This window comes from Ochotona curzoniae, unplaced genomic scaffold, assembly GCF_017591425.1.
Source record: "Ochotona curzoniae isolate NIBS_2020 unplaced genomic scaffold, NIBS_Ocur_1.0 scaffold_3208, whole genome shotgun sequence".
NCBI classification, from domain to species: domain Eukaryota; kingdom Metazoa; phylum Chordata; class Mammalia; order Lagomorpha; family Ochotonidae; genus Ochotona; species Ochotona curzoniae.
Genome location: NW_024467106.1, coordinates 46,896,724 through 46,919,037, shown reverse-complemented (window position 1 = coordinate 46,919,037; position 22,314 = coordinate 46,896,724). Strand labels below are relative to the sequence as shown.

The 22,314-nt window shown below is 36.9% G+C and overlaps 1 protein-coding gene across 13 annotated transcripts in view; it reads right to left on the bottom strand.

Annotated features, from left to right (window-relative positions):
* Positions 1–22,314, bottom strand: part of NFIB (nuclear factor I B) — a 449,892-nt gene that overhangs the window by 88,149 nt on the left and 339,429 nt on the right. For all 13 annotated transcript variants that reach the window (XM_040963072.1, XM_040963071.1, XM_040963074.1 and 10 more), the window contains exon 3: positions 7,115–7,168. In XM_040963072.1, coding sequence (XP_040819006.1) covers positions 7,115–7,168 — 54 coding nt within the window. The remainder of the gene's footprint in view (positions 1–7,114; positions 7,169–22,314) is intronic.

The following is a 22,314-nucleotide window of genomic DNA, read 5'->3' as shown; positions in this document are numbered from 1 at the left end:
TTTAATCCCAAATTCACTTTTCTACTGCACCACATTTGCCTAAGAGCTCAAGAACAGGGTTTCACAACTATGAACTCCAATGACACTTGAGCTGTAGGACCTAAATACTATATATTTTATGATAATATCTATAACATTTATGTGTGTGTGTGTGTGTGTGTGTGTGTGTATTTATAGACAGAAAAGACTGGGTGTTTGGGAAGGCTCTGATGTAATTCATGTTTTAAAATTTTTTCTATAGCCTAGAAGCATGCATATAATAAATGCTCAATTCATATCTGTAGGCTGCAAAATCTACCTCTAAACTAAGCCGTTTTTGTCCATAATGTGGAAAGATGTTTATTCCCCACTTCACAAGGGCAAATGGCTGTCTTTACTCCTGTTAGCTGACTCAAACCATATTCCTACTATCTGGCATATTTAATTCTGAATTCAGCAGCCAGTGGGCAGTTAATATTATTTATTGCCTGAAAGGATACATGATTGGGGAAATAAATGGAAAAAACTCCTTCTCTCAGGACTCACAGTCTCTTTTTTCCAATTAGATATTACAAGTAATCAGGCTAGTTCCACTGAAGAGGCTGGGCAAGATGCCAAGTGTTATCCAGATCAACCTTTGAGGAGCAGGTTTCATAAACGCATCCAGAAGGTAGCCTATCAAAAAGGAGCAGAGGGCTATGCACTCTCGGGCTTTTCAAGAGTAATCTGTGAACAAAACTTTTCCCTCATTCTTTCTTCCTTTACTTTGAATGTTATTCTAAATTTGAAAATTCACGGCAACACTGAATATGATGTTTCCACAAGTAAGAGACTAAAGAAAAAATGTTTATGAAACCAATGCTATTTACCAAAAAGAAAAAAAAATTAACTTTAGGACAGACTTGTACAGACCTCCCTCTCAAATTCCTTCAAAGCTTTATCTATGATTTCAGATCCTAATCAACTGTCAAGCTATCCTTTTAGTGTCTTTCTATTTATATTTTTTATGGATAAAAAAGCAGGTTTACAACCTATGGCATATTGCCTAATGCCAAAATTTAAATTATTTCTAAGAACCATTAAATTGTGCACTTCCTCCCATTAAGCATATCTTCATATTGATGCATAAAACAAATGATGAGAAAGAGGTGGATATAGACTTATTAACTAGGAAGAGTGGGGTATGATATTTTAATTCCGAATCAGTGCTCCCTTTTAATTTTGAAGACCAGATTTTGAGATAAAACATGCTTTTATGAGGTTCGTGAGAGCTTTCATGTTTAAGTGCCCTCAGCGTCAAACAGCAAAAAGAAGTTTTAGTATTTTACTAATAGAGGATAACAACATTATCCAAAATTGTAACATCCAGGAGAAAGGTCAAGCATGCAAGGGTCCTCATGATCTCAATAGAAGAACATGAATTATACACATGCTGAACAAGTTCCCAAGTATTGATTTGGTTAACCTTAAATATTTCATAATAATTCTCAATGATAATTGGCCTCAATTTCAGTACCCATAAAATTAGGTTGGAGAAATATCAAACTCAAAATGTTTGTGACTTAAAGAATTTCTTAAATGCAACAAAAGTATACTAATATACTCATAAGAAGTTAATCAATAGTCTTTGATTAATTTATTAAAATACATAGTTCTTTACAACTCTATTCCAAACAAGAAATAGACTGCTTAATCAATATACACTGAATATATGGTCCTGATCATTCTAAGGTGTTTTTACAGGATACATGCACGACAACACAAAGAACAAGAGAAGCACTCTATAAAATAGGAAGGAAAGAGGCAGAGAAGGAGGCAGGAAGGAAGAGAGGGAAGAATGAAAGAGGGGAGGGAGGGAGAAGGAAGAAAGGAAGGAAGGAGAAATATAAAGAAAGGTAATTAACTTCATGCCATTCTAGGTCAGTTATGTTTTCGTAAATGTTAGAAGAAATGCTTTGAAATTTGTATTTCAAAATTTGCAAAGACCACTTTTGACTTTACCAGCTAACAAAAGGCTTCCCACAAAACTGCACTTTTCTGAACTACAAAATGAAGCAGCAGCTTGGGATTGACTTAGAAACTAAAAACGCAACTTTTACATTGTCTTTTCTTTGGCTATCACCCGTGCTAGCATTAGGCAAGCGATAGAGATTGCACTGTCCAGAAGATTGTAGTCCAATGAATATAGAAACTCAAAATAATAAAACAAATCAAAGCTAATTTCAAAACACTGCAACCTAGTTGTTCAAGTATTTCCTAAAAGTAGTAATGGGGTTTCAGGTTACTGGAAATAATATTAGACCTAAATGCCTAAATTAATAACTCATTCCTGTTTGTTCCATGGTAGCTGTTTTCTTTTGTTGAAAGGACTCTTAGTATTTTACTAAGAGTATTTTAGAAGAGATCAGTTTGGTAGTTTAAAAGAAGTAACTATCATGAACAAAGAAATAGGCATCATTTAAAAAACAATAGCCTAGGACCTGGCAGAAGAGCCTAGTGGCTGCATTCTCCCCGTTGCATTTGCCGGTTCATGCCCCGGCTGCTCCACTTTCCATCCAGCTCCCTGCTTGTGGCCTGGAAAAGCAGTGGAGAACGGCCAAAGCCTTGGGACCCTGCACCCACGTGGGAGACCCAGAAGAAGTTCCTGGCTTTGGATCAGCCCTGCTCTGGCTATTGTTACCACTTGGGCAGCGAACCAGCAGATCTTTCTTTCTGTATTTCCCTTTCTCTGTATATTTGCCTTTCCAACAAAATAAATAAATAAATAAATAAATCTATGGGAAAAAATCCTAGCATCACAGGATGGTTTTTTAAAAGATTTATTTATTTATGTTGCAAAGAAAGATACATACAGAGGAGGAAAAACAGAGAAGATCTTCCATTCAATGACTCATTCTCCAAGCAGCCACAGTGGCCGGAGCTGTGCCAATGCGAAGTCAGGAGCCTGGAGTCTCTTCCAGGTCTCCCATGTGAGTTCAGGGTCCCAAACCTTTGGGCCATCCTCAACTGCTTTCTCAGAAGCATGGCCGCCAGGATTAGAGCCAGTGCCCATATGGGATCCTGGCACACACAAGGCGAGGACTTTAAAGCCGCTGAGCTACTGTGCCAGGCCCGATGTTTTGTTTTATTTTTGTTTTTATGAAATAAAATAAAATCTTAAAACAGCCTGGTGGTCCATGACCAAAACAACGACACCATCTCACCATCTCCTTGTATTCTATGTCAGAGCACCTTAGCTCTGAGAAAATCATGATACCCATTTCCAGCAAGTAACAAATAAAATACTCAACAACAAATAGGAGGGTACTGCAAAAGGCTCATGAATAATAGAATTAACAGATGCATTCATTTAGGGGCAGGTGTTGTAGTGTGGTGCATTGAGGAACCAGTTGGGATGTCCATATAACTTCTTGTATTGCTTGTGTGACCCTGACTGTTCTGCCTCCCATTCTGCTCCAGGCTGTAGTGCCTGGGAAGCAGCAAATGAACGCACACAGATTTGGGCACCTGCTGCCCACCTGGAGACTGGAATGGTCTTTCTGACTCCTCCTTTCTGCTTGACTCAGTCCTGGCTTTTATGCTCACTTGGGGAGAGGAAGCAAATGGAAGATTCTCTTTTACACTCTCTGGCTCTCCCTCTCTCTTCCTGACACTGAATTTCAAATAATTTTTTTTAAAAGTTAAGTTTATTTTAGCACAGAAACTTTGAAATCTATGCACAATAGATCTTAAAAGTTTTTGAAAAATTACTATTCTGAAGAAGCTATGCATGAATTTCAAAATACTTCTGCAAAAAAATTAACTTTTCTTCATTCCATTTTTAAAGAAATGAAGAACCCTCAGGTTTAATAAAACACCATAAAGATTATTTCATGCTTATCAAAATGGCAGACAAAAAATATCTAGGAAACACCAAATATTCTTCTTTCCATAAAAGCTGCATTTGTCTTGTTGCTTGTGTTTATACACTAATTCCAACCGAAAAGCACAAGTTAAGAATGAACCGCCTATCTGTAGACATGCACTCTTCAGTTTGAAGAGCATTAAGGCCAAAGTTCAGAGGTCCTGTTGAACCAGCAAGAACATGGTCCCCATATCAGAAATGTCTGATGCTGACCAAAGGCCATGATAAAAAGGGGTAGCCACGTGCATCATTACTCACAAGATAATTTGGTGGGAGTCCACCTCTACAGTGGAGCACTGAACGTAAAAAAAAAAAAAAAAAAAAAAAAATTGTACCTCCAAAATGGCTTCAATTTTTGTGGCTGAGGCACAAACACAGAAGCAGACCACAGCAATGTCCAAAGGTTCTACAACTCCAGGTAGAAAAATAGCAGTGATGAGAAAGTTTAGGTAATCAAGGTGGGTCAAAAAAATAGTTTCATTATGGTATTAACAAGTGCAAAGTAATTTGATGGTTGCACTGTTTGCAGCAGTGGATTGAATTTTCATGCAAGTAGGTTACATTTTCTCAAGATACTGAATATCATCCTTGCAGATTTCACATTTTAGTCAAGGCCAGAAGAGAGATAAAAGATCGATTATACTGCAAAATGCCAAAGATGCCTGTACTGAGGAGAGTTAACAGTGAGTGTAATTTTAACTAACAAAATCTTAATAAGTTCTCAATTTTTGACACTTCAAATGAGAAAACAACCTGCATTCTTGGTGATTTGATTGATTTCAAGAGATTACATGGCCAATTCTTTAATCAAAAAATTCCTTACTAAGGTCCATGGTAAGTTTATAACACAATTTGCTAGTAGACTTTAAAGTTAAGTTCATAATGTAATGATATATAAAGCATGTTAAAATTACGCAATGCATTTTAATAAAAACAGAAATATACTGTCTTTCTTGGACTATGGGTGTTTTATTACATCCTAGCTCTGAAAGACCGATTTTCAATATACTACACACACACGATTTTCAAGCAGTCCAAAAAGGTATCTACCTGTAACACCCCAGTTTCAATACACAAATCTCAAAAAGTTGTATTTCCAAGGCAAATCCAAAAGAGAAAAAATTAGAAGTATTCTACCATGATTGTTTCAGTCTGCTACATTATGAACAAACAGAAGAAAATGAAGAGGCTCCAGTGAATCTTTCTGCTCCAGCAAAAGAAAAATTTAACAAGCTTGTAAAAAAAAAAACACATTGAAAAATCAAACTCATGTATAACTATTACAAAGATTCATTTAGTTCAAGTGGAGAATGTTTTTGGGTAAGTATAATTTCTTCAGTATATGTTCAGAAATGCATTTCAAACAATAGCTGCTTTATTAATTTCAAATCAAACTGCCATTCAACCACAAAAACAAATCCTTTGTTTAGTCTGACTTATGATACTTATCAACTCCTTTCCCGCTAAAGGCTCTTTCCTTCTAGTTTTTATAAACGAGTATGAAGGCTTTTAGAAAATATCTGGGTTCAATTCTCTTTGGGCTAAAATACAACACAGAAATATTTTTCAACTAAAAAGAATACTTGCAAAGTTAAGAAACATTACAGGCTAATGGAATTTTTTCCATTTTCAGAAAATTTCTGACAAAATGTCCTGTAATCAAAATAGATTGTATTGAGGGAAAGACAATTGAAGTAATTCTAATGTCATATCGTACAAAAAAAATAAAATAAGTTTAATTGTGAATTACACATAAAATCATTCATTCTTCTGATGTATTACTCTCAGCATATAGCATTATTCAATGATTTGTGAAAACAATCATCAGCTTGTTACAAATTTTTTAAATCTGTAAGCAGAACTTTTTTCTTTAATAATTTTGTGTGAAATATAGTAAGCTAACATGTACCTGGAAAAGATTTTTTTCTACGGTAGAGATAAAGAAAAAATATAGGCATGACTCAGAAATGAAAACAATATTTTGTTCCAGGTTTATATTTTTACTTGTATAGAGTATCTTTGCCGAGTTCATGCAAAAATAATTACAAAAAAAAATTTGCACAAATCTCAAAATTTCCTGTGCCAAAATAAATGTATCTTGGGACTTCATTTTCCCCCAAATTTCTGAAGAATCCTTGCACAACATCTCTGGCTGTATCATTCTGATATCACTTTAAGAAAGTTGGTCTAATAACTTTGCTTGTAATTTTAAGGTTCTTCAGATAATTCCTTTTTTTTTCTTTCTTCTTCAGCTGTCTTGACCTCATTTTTACTCAAGCATTATTACAAAAAGGGTGAAATAAACAAGGACCTAAGGCTGGGTCTATCAAAGAAAATGTTGATTAACTGCTTTCTGTAAGCTTTTAAAAATATAATCAATGGACAAACAGATGAGATTATTTGGGGTAGTACAGAATATGTGTGACTGCTTTGGAGTTTTTATTGTCTGTGTTTTGCTTTTTCAGTTTACTCTTATTCTTTCACGATAGTCATAATTCCACATTGAAATTCTTACAACAACTAAAAACTAGAAATTCTTCTTTGTACTAGTTTTATAATATTTTCTCCTGAGAACAAAACGTTGTTCTCCAATCAAAAACAAAATGCTGGATATTCAAATTTTGGAGTAAAAAAGCTATCAAGACAGCCAAGTTATTAAAGCCCCTTTTCAGATCTGGAACAACTTCTGAAAATAAAGAGAATACTTGGCACACTTTATAGTAAAGAAAAAGTGCAATTTCCATTATTTCCTGACTCTGGGCCTCCAATAAAAATCCTACAGAATACGAAACTCTTGCAAAATCCTTTGGTGAAAACATAACCAACCACAGACCCCATGATGAAGTAATGAAGGTGGATAAACTATAATTAAGAATATGACATTTTTTTTCTCTTTTTCTTCAAAGTTTAAAGGAAAGGCCAAAAATACTTTGGCTTTTATAACATCAAGGCATGTTAGCACCCAAAAGAAACACAGATAAAATACATGCGTCAATTTTTAAAGAAACAGTGACAAAATTGAAAACATCGATGAACAGGTAAATACTGATGACGCCAATAGAGAACTATTTGCCACTGCAAAGGGCCTAAACACAATCACATCTTGTCCCAATCATACCTGCCTGCCAGAACAAAATAGGCAGCTGACCAATTATGGGCTGTTTATCTATACAGTGGTGCCTTTGTTCTCCAACAATGTCAGATTGCAAACGTCCTGGAGCACATATTTACCTGGAGGATTCTTGGCAGGATCATTGTGGCTGGGACTTCCTGATTGTCCAGAATCTGTAAAGAAATCACAGAAAGCGTTTTCTTTCTAATTTGCTTGAAAGAATTTCACAATCCTCTAAAGGACTTAGAAAATGCTAAAGATACAACAATGAGGTTGAGTGTTTCCATATACTTTGCTGAGTCTTTCAATGGTAATATTTTTTTCGTCAACCTAGAGGAACGCCTAAACATATTTCCATGCTGAAGGGGGGAAAACAAAACAACTATTGCTCTATTGCATTTCATGGAAAGAGCAAGCCATTTCTGAAGCAAAAGGTCTGGCTCTAAACCCTGTAAAGATGGTTTGAAGGTTAGGCAAATATCAAGGCCTATCGGTACCAATAGAAAATAATGCAGATACATTCCCTCCAAAAACGCAATCTGAGTATAATTAAACATGCGTTTAAAAACCCCAAAATACATTTTTATTCAGTGAGCAAAATACACATGAAAGAAAGCCCACTCTTCTAGGATTCAACATGCATGTACACATACCCACTCGGATAATCCCCCAACCTCCTGGATCCTGGCCCAGATCTGACTACATCCCATAATAGCAATCGATTTGCAAGCACCAAGAAAAGCATAAATTACTGGGTTGAAACCAACATGGCTTTGTGGAGAGCAAATTGTTGGATCAATTTAATTTTCATCTGTGATAGATGGACATTCTTCAGATAAGAGGCAAGAAATGCATATAGTATACGTGAGTTTCCTATACTACTATTTCTCACGGATGCTACAGACACAAATGTGGGGAGACAGATGCGCAGAACTGCTAGCCAACATGCGGCTCCTGACTAAGCCGACACCGTTGTCTTTTACTTGTGCCTCTTGCCTCCATTTCTGCTCTGCATCTGTTTGTGTCATTTGCCCTGTATTATTATGTATTGGCTTAAGGTTACTTTGTGATCTTCTTTTAATGGTTCTAGCATTTAAGTTTTGTCTCCCCTGCTAAATTGCATGCTCCTAAGCAAAGGCAGAGTCTGTCTTCTTTTGTGTATCCCTCGGTGCACCATTCATAGCTGCAAATGCACCAGATGTGCAGTCAATGCCAGACAAATGGATGGTTCAGATGCAGCAGACTTTCCTTGCTTGTTAGAAAAGGCAATTTTTGGACTTAAGAGTATATTTCAACAAAATGTGTTAGGTGGAGCGCAAATTTCAGCTCTGTCATGGATTTCCATGGACTTGTCTGAAATCTGACCATGTTACTTCAGCCACACAAAGGACTAAATCTCAGTTAAGTATAAAAACTATAGGTTGGTTTTCTCATAAGTTTTATTCTGTTTCTTCCATGCAAGTGACTAACATACTGCAACTGTTGCTTCTACTGTTAAGTGCAAGAAATCTTGCCAGTTTCTTCCTGCATATAACTTGGCTATTGATGTCTGCCCTTTGTCTGATACCTGCTAGCTTAGCTTTAACACTGAGATCAGAATTTTACCTTCGCCACCCCATTTTCTTGTCTTTTTGTTCTTCAACAGATTTCATGAAAACTTAAACATATTTAATGGCTTCCACATTATTGTTCAGTTTCTCCCTGACCTCTCGAAATGAAAGTAAAGAAATTTGAAACCTTTTCTTCTAGTCTAGGTTCCACCCAGGATCCCCTGCAAGTCAAGGAGAGCTGGGCACATTCTGAAAACTCTCTCATTCTCTCTCCTCTCTCTCTCTCTCTCTGTTTTTGCTCTCTTAGCTCCCATGAATTCACTTTTTTTTCTGAAATTAAGCCAAGACTCAGTAACTTGTAACTTAATTAACAATAATTCTCCTTCTAGATTCCTATAAAAGATGGTACACCAGCTACACTCAAAGCCCAACATACAATAGTTACATAAAAATGACAAATTGTATTATTCTATTATATCTTGAACTATTTCTGATGTGAGCTCTCTGATAAATGTCTCCCACAATTGATGCCACATTTCAGTTTAACTTCTCAAGAGATGCTGTCAGATGGGCTCTGCTTGTCTCACACACACACACACACACACACACACACACACACACACACACAAACCAGACCCTCCTTTCAGTTATGTTTCCCTTTAAAACTGCCTTACATTTATGAATGTTTAGACGTGTATCCTAAAAGTAGCCAGGGCCACCTTTATGATGATTCTCCGTGAGACTATCATAAAGATCTCATCAGGAAAACAATAGCTTCATTTCAGGAGTCAGAGACCCCATCCATACACCTTGGCATACTTAACTACACCTCCTTCAAAATGGCACCACAATACTCTTTCCCATGATATCATCCTAAACTTTGGGTTCAAAAGAATAAAGAATAAAGTCTCTTGTACTCATTAAAAAATGTATTTGGGTAAAATAATAGCATTCCCTGTTACAACATCTAACTGATGTCTTAACTCTATTCTTTTCTACTGTAAATTCCTTTCCCATATCTAACAACTGCTGACCAATTTCTTCAACTGAAAAGATATATGCACACACAGACACACATACCACACACACACAAAAAAAAAACAGGCATTTTACACAAAGTTGAAGGAGATCCTAAATCTGAACCCCACGTCTGCTTTTCATAATAATTGCACTATCTAAAATGATCTGGTGTTTCCTGGCACTCAGTGGTCAGCTTACCTTCACACTCTAAAGCTTGTGCCCTCTCATGAAAATAGCATGCACTGCTTTCCCAAAACTCTCTGAAAGCCAGCAACAGAACTTTGCAGGCTGTAAATTCTAACACTATAATCTACTTTTAACTCCTATGTCAACTTATATTGGTCACTTAATTCTAACTGCAGGAAAAGGAAGTAACCAAGGGGTAGCAATTGGCAGAGAAACCAAAAAATGAACTGTTATTGTGGTTGACTTCAGAGAAGGAATTATTCAGACCACATCTAAACCCTTCCAATTCACCACCTAGGTCAAATTACTATATACTCAAAGGTTTTATTGAACCACTTCCATCTCCAGGCTCCAGGGTTGCCACTCCCTACCCTGACTATATATTTAATACATTACAGTGAATCTCAGCTCTGTCTTTCACTAGTGGTGACACCTCATGCAAAGTGACCTCATCCTTCAGGCCACGGTGTCTTGATGTACTTCATAGAATCACTGTATGGATTATACTATGCCACGTCTGAAAGTTCTGGGTCAGAAAAAACCCACACTATTCAGTGATATGAAGCAGAGTTATATCCAAAAAACTAATATTTTACTGGACTAACACTCAAAAAGAAAGGGAGAAAAGGCACATGACGAACTCTGTTCATCGCAGCGCAAACATCTCAACCTTTCATGCATCTACTGAACTGGCAGACTGCTGTGCGCCCACCTGAGAATTCCTGTGTAAGTGGTGTAGGGAGGAAGGCACAGCAGCTGCTTCTAGGCTCTCAGAAGACAGCAGAGACTAGCCAGCAGGGTCATTTACATTCCAAGAGGCCAATGTCTCTGCTAAATTTTTACACCCAAGAAAACTTATCGTAATTAGCTTTCACATGGATTTTTTGAAGTGCACTCATACATGGATTCTTCTAGGGCAAAAGGATAATTTAAGGAAGCTATTTCTAAATGTCTTTTAACTCCATCAATCACCTTTCCCCCAATACAAATAGTCTCCAGGTGTTAAAAAAAAAAGTTCACATCCTTGCATGAATTTTGTCAACTTCTCTTCAATCTTTTTGTCCATTTGTTTTACAAAAGCAGGGAATCTTCCATGGTTTTTGCAGTATCTAAATTTCATGGATGGAAAGTTCAAACTTCTCAACCAGTTGTTTTATGAAAGGACCTGAAATACCTAAGTGACTCAAATAGTGTGTCCGAAGTATCACAGCAACTGGTAGGATGTATGTTCTCCATATGGGCCACCTGTTTGGACTCACTGCTTCTCAGGTGGTGTGATGCAGTGTAAAGGTTACACAAAGCCAGGTGATCTTTCTGTAGATCAAATGTTTTTGGGTACTCTATCTTCCCCTAACTTTCCTCCTGCCCACCGTTTGTTTACCAGTGCTTTCAACGTATTTTTCAGAATTTAAAAACCTTTAGCTACTCTAAGTCAGATGTAATTATTATTGCCATAAAATTCTATACACTAACATATACATTAAAAAGAGGTTGAGTCAAATTTGGTTTACAGTCACTCTGCTAAACAAAAGAAATTTCAATGTTTTATGGGTAGTTGGGTAGAAGTCCATGAAAATGTTTGTTAAATATATGTCTGTTAATAAATAATGACCTGTTAAATGTTTATTTCTGAGCACTAACTTTCTGGAGTGATAAATAACAACTCTCAGAGCTGAGTAGATGACAAAAGTTGTGAAAGTTTGTTTGAAGGACCTTTATTTAAGTGCCATAAATGTAAGAGCCTTGTGGCCCTAATTTGGGTAAGTCAAATGAACAGATAATAATTAATGTGAAGTTAACAAAGACCAAAGACTAAGCATGTACGCGTACATAAAAATATGTATTAAATTTGGATAACTTTTAGCATCCCAGAAACAAGAGATATATAATCCTTAGGACTGAACCTCTACTTAATGCAAAACTCAATCCCACTTGCCCATTTCCTGAAGGAAGATTTGGCAATGGAAAGGTGGTAGAAAACAGGAAGCATTTTGAGGCCAAAATCAACTTTGCTTTTTCCTACAAAGGGAAGAGTGGTTAGGTGGGAGACCAGGAAGCAGGTTCACCAGGAGGCCACACCATTTGTAATGACCTTTCTTTCTACTCCTAGTGAACAATCCTTCTTTCCGTTCCTAACCGATACCAATTCCAGGAACTCATTTTGTTCTGACACCATGGCTTGATAGTCAAGAGAAAAATCAGATTCGAGAGATCTAATTTTAATTTCTGGTCATTTTGGTACAGAACAAGAACTGAAGAAGTAAATTGTCAGGCCTCTTGTTAACTTTGAAAATCTACGATTCTATAACAATATAGCCTTTATATCAAGGGATATCAGAAGAGTAAATGAAACCCACACTGTAACCTGTTAACCTACAGATAGCCTTTTGCTGGAACTAAAATTAGTCATCGTGTGATAAAAGGTCCCTTTGTCATATTCATTTGCCTTAAGCAGGTGAAGAAATAGCCTATTGTCAAGGAAAGAATACCACAAGGTTATTTTTTAAGGACTCAGAAGAGTCTCCTCCTTTCTCTCTGAAATACTGCTAGCTACAAGCATTCTAAAATCTTATGTTTTTACAAATTAAAACAATGGTAGCTAGAATCAGTTCAGAAAGAGAAAAGTCAAGATGTTAGACGCAGAAACCAGAACAAAAGGATAAAAATTCACACATTTGATTTAAGGGAAACAAAAAGGTAAGACAGGAATGTCTACAGCTTTAAAAAGAAAACTGTTCTTGGATAAAACCTCCCCTCTCTTCTCCTTCCTCTGCTCAAAGTGCTGCTCTTCTGCTGTCTGCCATGAGTGATGTCCGGAGCTTTATAGTGAGTTAGCTTTACACAATCACAATTCTTATTACGTCAATTTACCATTTCTTTTCTCTACCAGTTATAAGAACATACAAGGGCTACCTTGCTAAAATTGGGTGACACAAAAGTATGACTTACAGTCTACCCTTTTTTTCTCTATAACAGGCTTACTAAAATAACACATGCAACATGGGAAAATTAAGTGCTTTTGTGTCTGTCATAACCATGGAAATAAGAGGGGAAACACCCCTTGTGCATGTGCTGTTGGGGAGTGGCGAGGAATGTCTTTCTATCCTCATCTTCCTGTCTCCCTTTCTGTTTTCCTCACTATTTCTGTCTCTGTCGCAACAGTTGGAGTTTAAGTTCACTTAGTTGGAGTTCAGTTCATGGTAAAACATGGTTGACAAGTACTACATGGGAAATATTAACTCCATTACTTTGCTGATGGTATCGTTGGTCTATTTTTGCTGAATCTGTACGCCTCCTAAACCAGATTCTAAACAAAAAGAGAAGTTAGACCTCTTTGAATATTTGTAGCAGAATCAAAATAGAATTTGAGAATCACGATATCCTACAAACTTTCAATTATGTCCTTTAATCTAGGCTATTTCCCCTCTGAAGGCCAATACCTCCAACTATACCTTTTTATTTTGAGCACTGGACAGTCTATATGTTAGAATTTGCAAAACTCATGGATTTAAAAGGGGCTGCCATGTTGAGACTAAAATAATTCAATTAACCACAGAAAGATACAAAGTAAGACAGTGGGTATGCAAAGAATCCTATTTACTAACTCTCCAGATTCTACTCATTCTATCATTATACTTTCTTTTATCAAATCATGTTGTTCCTTAACAGGGAGATCAGACTAGGTTCAAACCTTACATCCCATGGGTTAAAATAAGGATTTGTTTGGATTCTACACTGACATTTGTCCACAGGGAAGTACCTGAAAAACAGACAAGTGAAACTGAAGGGGAGAAAGAGTAAATATGTATGGGAGAGCCAATCGAAACTGAGACGACTACTGCCCAGAACACACACTCAGGCACAAAACGTGCTAACTGTCCCAGCACCCCTGAGCAGAGCACCCAAAGCCCCCAACAACGAAAGCTGGGATCATCAGCTCTCACCTTTCTGCTCTGAGATTCAGTTCAATGACTCTACTGACACAAGGACTGAGTGAACCAAAGGTCACCAGCAGGTTCACCTCTACCTATGGCTTTCCAAGCCTTTAACCCCTAAAACGCAAAGACACCATACACACGGGTCATTGTCAAGACTGCTAACTTTCTACAGAATGTTTTCAATTAAGTAAATAAAATGTGGTAATTAAGTCAAGATTGCATAATATGTTTTTGATTTGTAATCTCATTTAAATTAATTAACTGACTCAATCCTTGTTTAGTTTTTAAACTGGCCTAGTTAGGGAAAGAGTCCCTGGGAGCAAATCCAGTTTTCTATCTTTAAAAACAAGGCAAAGCAATCTGGCATACTTAAAAAAAAAAACACTAAATGTACCAGGATAACATAAATACAGAGGCAAGGGTGTTAATGCAGGGGGAGGGAGGAGACTCATAAAATGATTTTGACAAAAAATTAAAAAGTTGATGCACTAGAGAAAAATAAACTAAAATGTTATTCTTTCAAAACATTTCTTTCCCAATTTTATTAAGTTATATGTCTGTTGGATGCAAAACATTTCCAGCTATATTTTAACTTTCTTAAGAGAGTTGTAGGATTTGCCATCTTTTGCCAACGCTGCTCATATCTCATAACATTAGTTGAATATGCCACTGTATATTTGAAGAATCAATTTCCCAGTGCTGGTCACCATGTAAAAATAATGAAATTCTCTCCAAAACCTGGATAGACCCAGTAGGAAAACATGAAATGAATGTTCTGTTTTTTTCTATCTGGGAGATATTTTGCATTTCAGCTACATTATGAAATATACACCCTCCCACCTCACCTTGGAAATCAAGAAACCTGCATTTTATAGCAAAGCACGCAATGCCAGGAGAATGTTGGTGAAACACGAAGTTGGAAATGAAAACCAGAAATTCATCAGACTCAAGGGCATAGTCACAGAGGCAAACTGAAAAACCAGTGCCACATTTCAACATCAACCTATTCAACTGATTGTCTTATGATACTATTAGTTTTAAATTTGCTCTTGAAAGAAAAGCATGAGAAAAATCAATATTTTTCTGCCTCCAAAGTCATAAGCAGTACCTGGGATGCCACCCAGTACAATGACTCGCCTAGCTGCTTCATTTTGTGATAGAGTCTTCAGGCATTATTCTAAATCCTACAAACACACACACACACACACACACACACACACACACACACACACACTCCTGACCTTGCAACAGCCCTTCTGTACCATTCAGCTTCATATATTTCTGCCAACCTAGCATAAAAATATATATCTAAGATAAATCTGGGCAAAAGACTTTGATATTTTCCATGTAATTTTTTCTTCTTGCAGAGCAGAATCTCTCCTGGGCTCCCTTTAGCAACTGGTAGAAGTGAGGAGTCAAGAGTTTCATCCAAGCCTCCCATGTGGGTACAGGAGAAACACTTGATCAACACCTGCTACTTTTCCAGGAACATTAGCAGGAACCCAGGTGGGAAGTGAAGCAGCCAGTGCCCTTACAGGATGCTGGCAATGCAGGCAGCAGCCAAACTCACTATACCAAAGCGCTAGCCCTGGCAATTTTTTTTAATGTGCTTTAAATTACTTTTTTCTCCCCTAACATTTGTGAAAGTTCCCCATATAGTAAGCTCCCCTGCATTCAACTCCTCACAGTCATTTGCAAATACTTGACAACCACAAATAATCAAAGAATTGGGTTAGTGTCAACTCTCCCATTGGTTTTTAAAATCCATGGAGTCAAGATATGGGTTACTCTTATTCATTACCAGCATAATTCCTGGCACACAGGACATATTCAATCAGCATGTGTTTAATGGGCAAATGGTGTTTTTGCAATGATGGCTATTAACATTTAAACATTTCTCATGTTCAAATTAAAAAATACATGGTGAATAATACCAACCATAGGCTTTAATTGCTTATTTTTTTCATCAATACATATTTTAATTCTTAATTATGTACAACATCTTAACAAAATTTGTCAACTGAGTTAGCATCCAAAAATATATTCTAATTGTTTCAATGTTCATTTCAGGCATGTGTCCCTAACAAGAAAAGCTTTTACTTGAATACAAATCTCTCCATTAGCCATAAAATAAACTTTGACAAGTCATTAAAATGTTGTGAAGTCATTATATGAGCTTTAAAGACAACTAATTGGATGGATTTTTTTAATGTCCCTTAATAGTTGTGTGTGATTAACAACCAGTCCTTGCATTATTTGTAAGTCCTAGCCCTCATCACTGATGACACATATACATGTATGTATGCATATATATGTATATATATATATACATATATACACACACACACATTAATTTGACTCAAAAGTGCAATACAAGTAACTGAATAATACAGTAAGGCAACAAAGAACACAGTTCCTCCCAATATAAAGCAGATTTGTATCTGAACACACATTACTTCTTCTGCATATGAAACAATTCTATCATAATACTGGAGAAAAAAAATCAGAGATGTCATTGGATGAAGCAGGAAGCTATCTGATGTGGTGGATAATGGTATTAAGTGTCCTAGAAGTTCCTTGATAAGTGGTTTGAAGACCTTCTGTCCCCATGTTTTCAGGGCAAAAGCTAATTTTCCAGGAATAAAGCCATTTGAATAATACATCACTGAACTAAAATATTTGAAAAGGAATAAAATGAGGAAACAAACAAGTTAGTAACTTCCTACTAAAATTAAAATTGTGCTTGAGAGGAAAGGAATTTAATTGTATTGGCAAAATAAAAACACAAAATAGCTGATTTCCTTTTTTCTTTAGGGTAGCCAAGGTTATTCTAATATAAGAAACAACATGTTTATAAAAATTTTGAGTTTACAATCTGACACAAATATGAGGATTTATTATAGCTACAGGAGACAATATTCTTTCAAACGGGTCATTTTAAGAAAAAGGATTAAAAGGTAAGTAATTCCAACCATACGTGATCATGAACCTCTGACAGAAATTCACCTTGAAACTTACCATCCATGACCACAATCAACTGGGGCACGAGAAAACCAAAAAGAATGAGAGGCAAGCCCACTTGAGCCATTTCAAGAAGAGAACAACAGTGTAGTGGTGCCAAGTTGGGTTCCACGTACTCGAGGTTCCGCCCCTTTCGTCATGTTATTCATTGTATGTTTAATAGAGACTCAAATTGACTCCTTATGATTCAAAAATTCTCTAAGCTAAATCTAAAAAGTATGAAAAAGAACAAGTTTCTGCCTAACGTCCATCCATGTCTTAACCCTGAATGGTCTCAAACCTATGTAATCTTACACACCAAATGCCTTCCAGATGTAACACAACTTTAACACAGATCAACTTCAAGCTTTTTACTACAGACTCATCTCTCATGCCCATAAACATTATTTTCATTGCATATAACACTACATATGGCTAATGTTCAATTTTCAAAATGGATTATTATGCTGTCATTTTCAAAACTGACACCGCCTTCCAATCATAAAACAAACTAAGCTGCATATCCAACCTTGAACAAAATTGCAAAGAACCAAGAAACCATATCGTTATTTTTGAGTGAGGGAATACTTGATTACGAAGACAGCTGACATTTTCCTTGTCCACTCCTAGCACCTCCAAAAGGTCATGAGGGTGAGAGAGAGGTCACTCATACTTCTTTGGCAAATTTAATTGCTATACAAATAACATAAGCCTCTCACCTGTTGGCTTATGTTTTTAAGATGAACTCTAATTAGAGAAGATTAAGGTTTTTTTTAACATTGGAAACATGCTAAGATTTGAAAATTAACCAACAAGATCACTCATCAAGCATTTTCAAAAGCACCTAACACTAATATTATGAAAAGTTGTACACTAAACTTCAGGTGGGATAAAAAAAATAAGTATTTCAGTAAGAAAAAGTTGTGTGTTATGGCTTTGGATGGTATCATGCAAACCCAATCCCTCACCAAATTAATGCCTTGAATCTGGCCTACATTCCATTCCTCTACCTCATCCTCCAAATCAGAATTGCCAGGTGGTGGTAAGTTGTCCTCAGACATCCCTCACTCTATAAATGTTCTTTCCCAGCTCTGCTAGGCTAAGTTCCAACCAATAAGAATCAATGATACAAGTCTGGACATTTGGTGGTCGGGGAGAACAAAGAAAAGGAGGTATTTCTTCCCACCTTTAGATCAGCTCTCATTGGCCATCTCCTTCCACTGTGCTCGGTCATTCCTCAGAGACTCTACTCTCCCTTCACCTCTTCAGCCCTCTAAGCTAATACATGGGAAGCCCGTTTCATCATATTTTAACCAAGTGTGCCTGGTTTCACCTATGAAATCCCACCTATTGAACAATCTGACAGGAATTCTATTTTTCTTGACACTGACAGATGGACGTGTACTTTGTAGTTTATAATCTTTATCATTCTAAAATAAATGACAGGTAGCAGAGCTAAACTATATTAGTCAAAATTACTTTAATGCCACTTAGAACATTAACAAATCTCAAGTATTTGTACTTGTTCTATTTTTAAAGGTCAGAAAGCAGTCTCACTGATCAGCATTAAGTAGCGAATCCTAAATCCCAGAGTTGTTGGTAAGGCCTGACAGGGATACAGAAACATAATCAGGACTCAGAAGAAACAGATTTTCAATGCTGTGCTCTGAAAATGCCTCTTCCAAGGAGCCTTCTGGTCATCCTACGTACCTATTCAGATTTATCACTTCTTCCTCATACCATCTCAGAACTGGTCACTTGATACAACCTTTAAAAAACTATTTTTTATATATTTTTCTTGCATTTATATTTTCCTGCTAATATGACTGCTTACTGTTATTACAGATCATTATGTACTTACATGTCATTTACTTATATCACAGCACAAACAACTTTGAAATACTAGTCAGTTTTCTGAATCACAAGATTGTTGTTGATACAGAGATATACAGCAATTTAAGCACAATACATACTTGGAAAGAGATGCAATTTCAATCTGGGAGTTTCCTCCAGGAAATAATTTACAGGACCTCATTTGACACCTGCATTTTTACATAAAAAATTCACAAAAGAAGAATAGACGAAACTATTTTCTTGGTGCTGGTGCTGTGGCATATGAGATTGTGCTGCTGCCTACAACACCAACATATCATATGTACAGTACTTCATGCCTTGTCGGCTATACTTCCAAGCCAGTTTACTACTACTGTGCCTGGGAAAGAAGCAGACCTTGGCCCACATAATTGGGTCCTAATCCACCTGCAAGCTCCAGATGAAATTCCTGGCTCGTCCGTTCGGCCTGGCCTAACCTTGGCTATTGTGACCATTTAGGGCCTGTCTTTCCTTCTTTTTTTCTGTTACCCTAACTGTAAAACAGATAAATAAGTCTATTTTAAAACATGTTTCAAAGTTTTATTTATTTGTATTTAAAAGACAGATCTTTACAGAGCGAAAAGTTGAGACAAAGGGATCTTCCATCTGCTGGTTCATTCCCCAAATGTCTGAAATGGCCAGAGCTGAACCAATCTGAAAGCAGGAGCCAGGAGGTTCTTCTTGGTTGCCTACATGTATTCAGATGACCAAGGACTAGAAGCCACGCTCGTTGCTTTTGTAGGCCATAAGCAGGAAGCTGGATTAGAAGTGGAGCAGGTTGGATTAGAATTGGTATCCATGTGGGATGCTGGTGCTGCAGGCTAAATTTGAGTCCGCAAGGCTGACCTCCCCAAATTAATTCATTTCTGAAATAAAATTCTATTATCGGCATTATATAACCGGCTTTGTTTTGTTAGAACATCAAACAAAAAGGAAATAACATGAGAATGAGCATCTGTTTGCATAGGAAAGCATATGAACTCAGAGATTCAAAACTTGTAATCACCCATGCACACAATAACAAAATATTTGATGTTTTAAACTGTGTAAGCTAACAGTCCTGCTAAAAGAAAAGTGGCATAATGAGAAACACTGCATCAATTCTCATGCTGCCAACGTCCAATAGGACTTTAACAGGACCACAGGGGGTCTGCTGTGTATCTTCAGCTCTCAGCATTACACTGTGTCATTTCTTTTAATTTCTCTGAATTGTCGGCAACCTCTCCTAAAGTTTCACTTTTACATCTCTTTTTTGAAGCTATCATCTTAGTTTATGGTAGTTACCACTAAATGTCACACGGAGTTGGTACCAACTAGTTCATTCAGGGTTTTGGTTTTTGTTTGTTTTTTGGGGTTTTTTTTGTTGTTTTTTGTTTTTAGTGGGGAGAGGGCACTTGTTGCACTAGTTAAGACACCTTCAGGATGCCTACCTCCATACTTGAGTACATGCATGCAAGTCAACATGCTGATGTGTTTTCTGTCAGTGTGCATCCTGAGCGGGAGCAGAGAAAAGGTTCAAGCGTTGGACCCATGCCATTCACATCAGAGAAAGAGGAGACTTGTAATCTCCTGACTTTAGCCTGGCCCAGTCCTAATCATGGCAGCACTTACGGAATAACCAGCAGATGCGAGACGCCCTGTTTCTCTCTACTGTTCTCTCTCTCTCCTTCTTTCAAATAAATGAAAATAAAATTAACTTCAAAAGCGTAAATCTAGGCCTGAAATCTGTTTTATATTCTAGTTGGTCTGTGTTATATAGAGCAAAATTTGCAAACTTAGTTCAAAAACTACTGAAATAAGAAAATGGGTTAAGAAACTAAATAAGTGTAAGATATTCATAATGTGTATCTATCAGCAACTTCATGTTTATATCTTCCCACACCTTCTACCATAAGGATAATATCTCAGTGAGACGTACAAATTAAGGGAAAAAAAAAACCATACACGGCAATGACATTCTGAATGTTATTAAAAGCCATAGGAATAATGCTGAAACCATAAGACAAAAAGAGTCCATGGTTTTCTCTGGTAATGGGAACTTTTCTGGCAACATATATAAGGAACATAATATCAGATTTAAAACTTTAATTTTAGTTTTACCAGGGTTTTCATAACAAATGGATTACTTGATATTTTCAATAAAAACTGTAGTAGGAAAGATTTAAAACTTCTGCTTATTTTTCAACGTACCCTATACATATAGTCTGTGATTTGAGAACCTTGCTACAGGAAGATATACCTTAAACAGAGCCAAGATAAAGCCAAAGAGATTGAAACACTAAACTAAGCAGATAACTGAAATTCAGACCTGGAAGAAGCTCCAGGATACTGGCTTCAGATTGGTGTAGGACTGGACATTGCAGCCAGCTGGGGAATGAACCAGTGGATGGAAGATCTTTCTCTCTATCTCTTTTCCTTTCTGCAAATCTACCTTCCCAATAAAAATAAAATATATCTTTAAAAAAGGGGGGGGGGGGGAAGCTAGCCTAGAGTTCAAACCAGCACATGAAAGCAACAAGGTTGACATTCTTGCGTTCATCATAAGCCACAGAGCTCTGCCACTGTCCACCAGAGTACAGCTCCTCTGTCTCCTGTGACACTGTTAAGAAATAAAGCCCATCATTTTTCATCTTAGACAAAATGTTCTATTTTTTAAAAAATACTTAAGGAATATTTTAATAAAGTGAAAATGAGATAAAAACCCAGCAAGCTGTGCAAAGACAAGAAACAAAAAAATGATCCCAAACAAAACAATACACTCTCTGTGTTTTGCTTAAAAGTATAAACGATAAATTACTTTTATTATGCTGCTATTTCATTGTCCTTTATCACCTTACTGACTGGCAATGGAAGTGAGTGTGGTCAGGCATCTAACACCCCACTTGAATACAAAAGTTCAGCCATCTCCATTTGGATCGCCAAGTGAATTTTATTTTAGGTTCCCTTTTGAAGTGATCATTGTATAGTTTGGGGGTTTTGTTTGTTTTTAAGTGACAACAGTGGTCACCTTTACTTCACAGAGCAGGAATCTGCTGTGGCTCTATGACTATATAGGTCACACCTCGAAAACCAACTACAACCAACAGAACAAAAGACAGCTTCAGGCGAGGGCAACTACAAGAAAATGGGAATGGGAACATAAGAAAATGCCTTTTAAGTTCTTAAAAATGGAATATCATAGTTGTCAGGACTGAGTCAACCTAGCAAAGCAGAGCATTCACCTCCTGACTCATCAACACTGCCAACAGTGCCCCTGAATGACGACTCTTTTCTTATATTAATTTGCGAACATGTTCACATTAGCTGAACTTTACTTTCTGTTCACCTGTTTACCTGGATTATCTTTCAGCCTAACATTCATTAAGCATCAAGACACAACAAGAGGTGCAGTGATGATGAGATAAATTCTCAAGGCCATTACTCCTCCCAAGAGACTCACGGGGAGGATCAATGATAAGTGGGAGATAGTCTCATTTACTTGGGAGAAAGTGAAGAAACAAGAACTCACCACAGAATTAGAAAGTCAAAAAGAGAGCTCTGCAAAGTCTGATTAGGTGTATGACCTAAACACTCGTTGGTTTTTTGGGGGGCATTTTGTTTTTGTTTTTGTTTTGTTTTGTTTTCTATTCCAAGACCAGAGCTGGTAAAAATGGAGAGCGTTTCTAATTTTCCTTCTCCTCACTTGGTGAGGGAGGGAATGCTGTGCCTGCCAGTGCTCACCTGCTCCTGTTCACTGGGTCCTGGAGGAGCAGC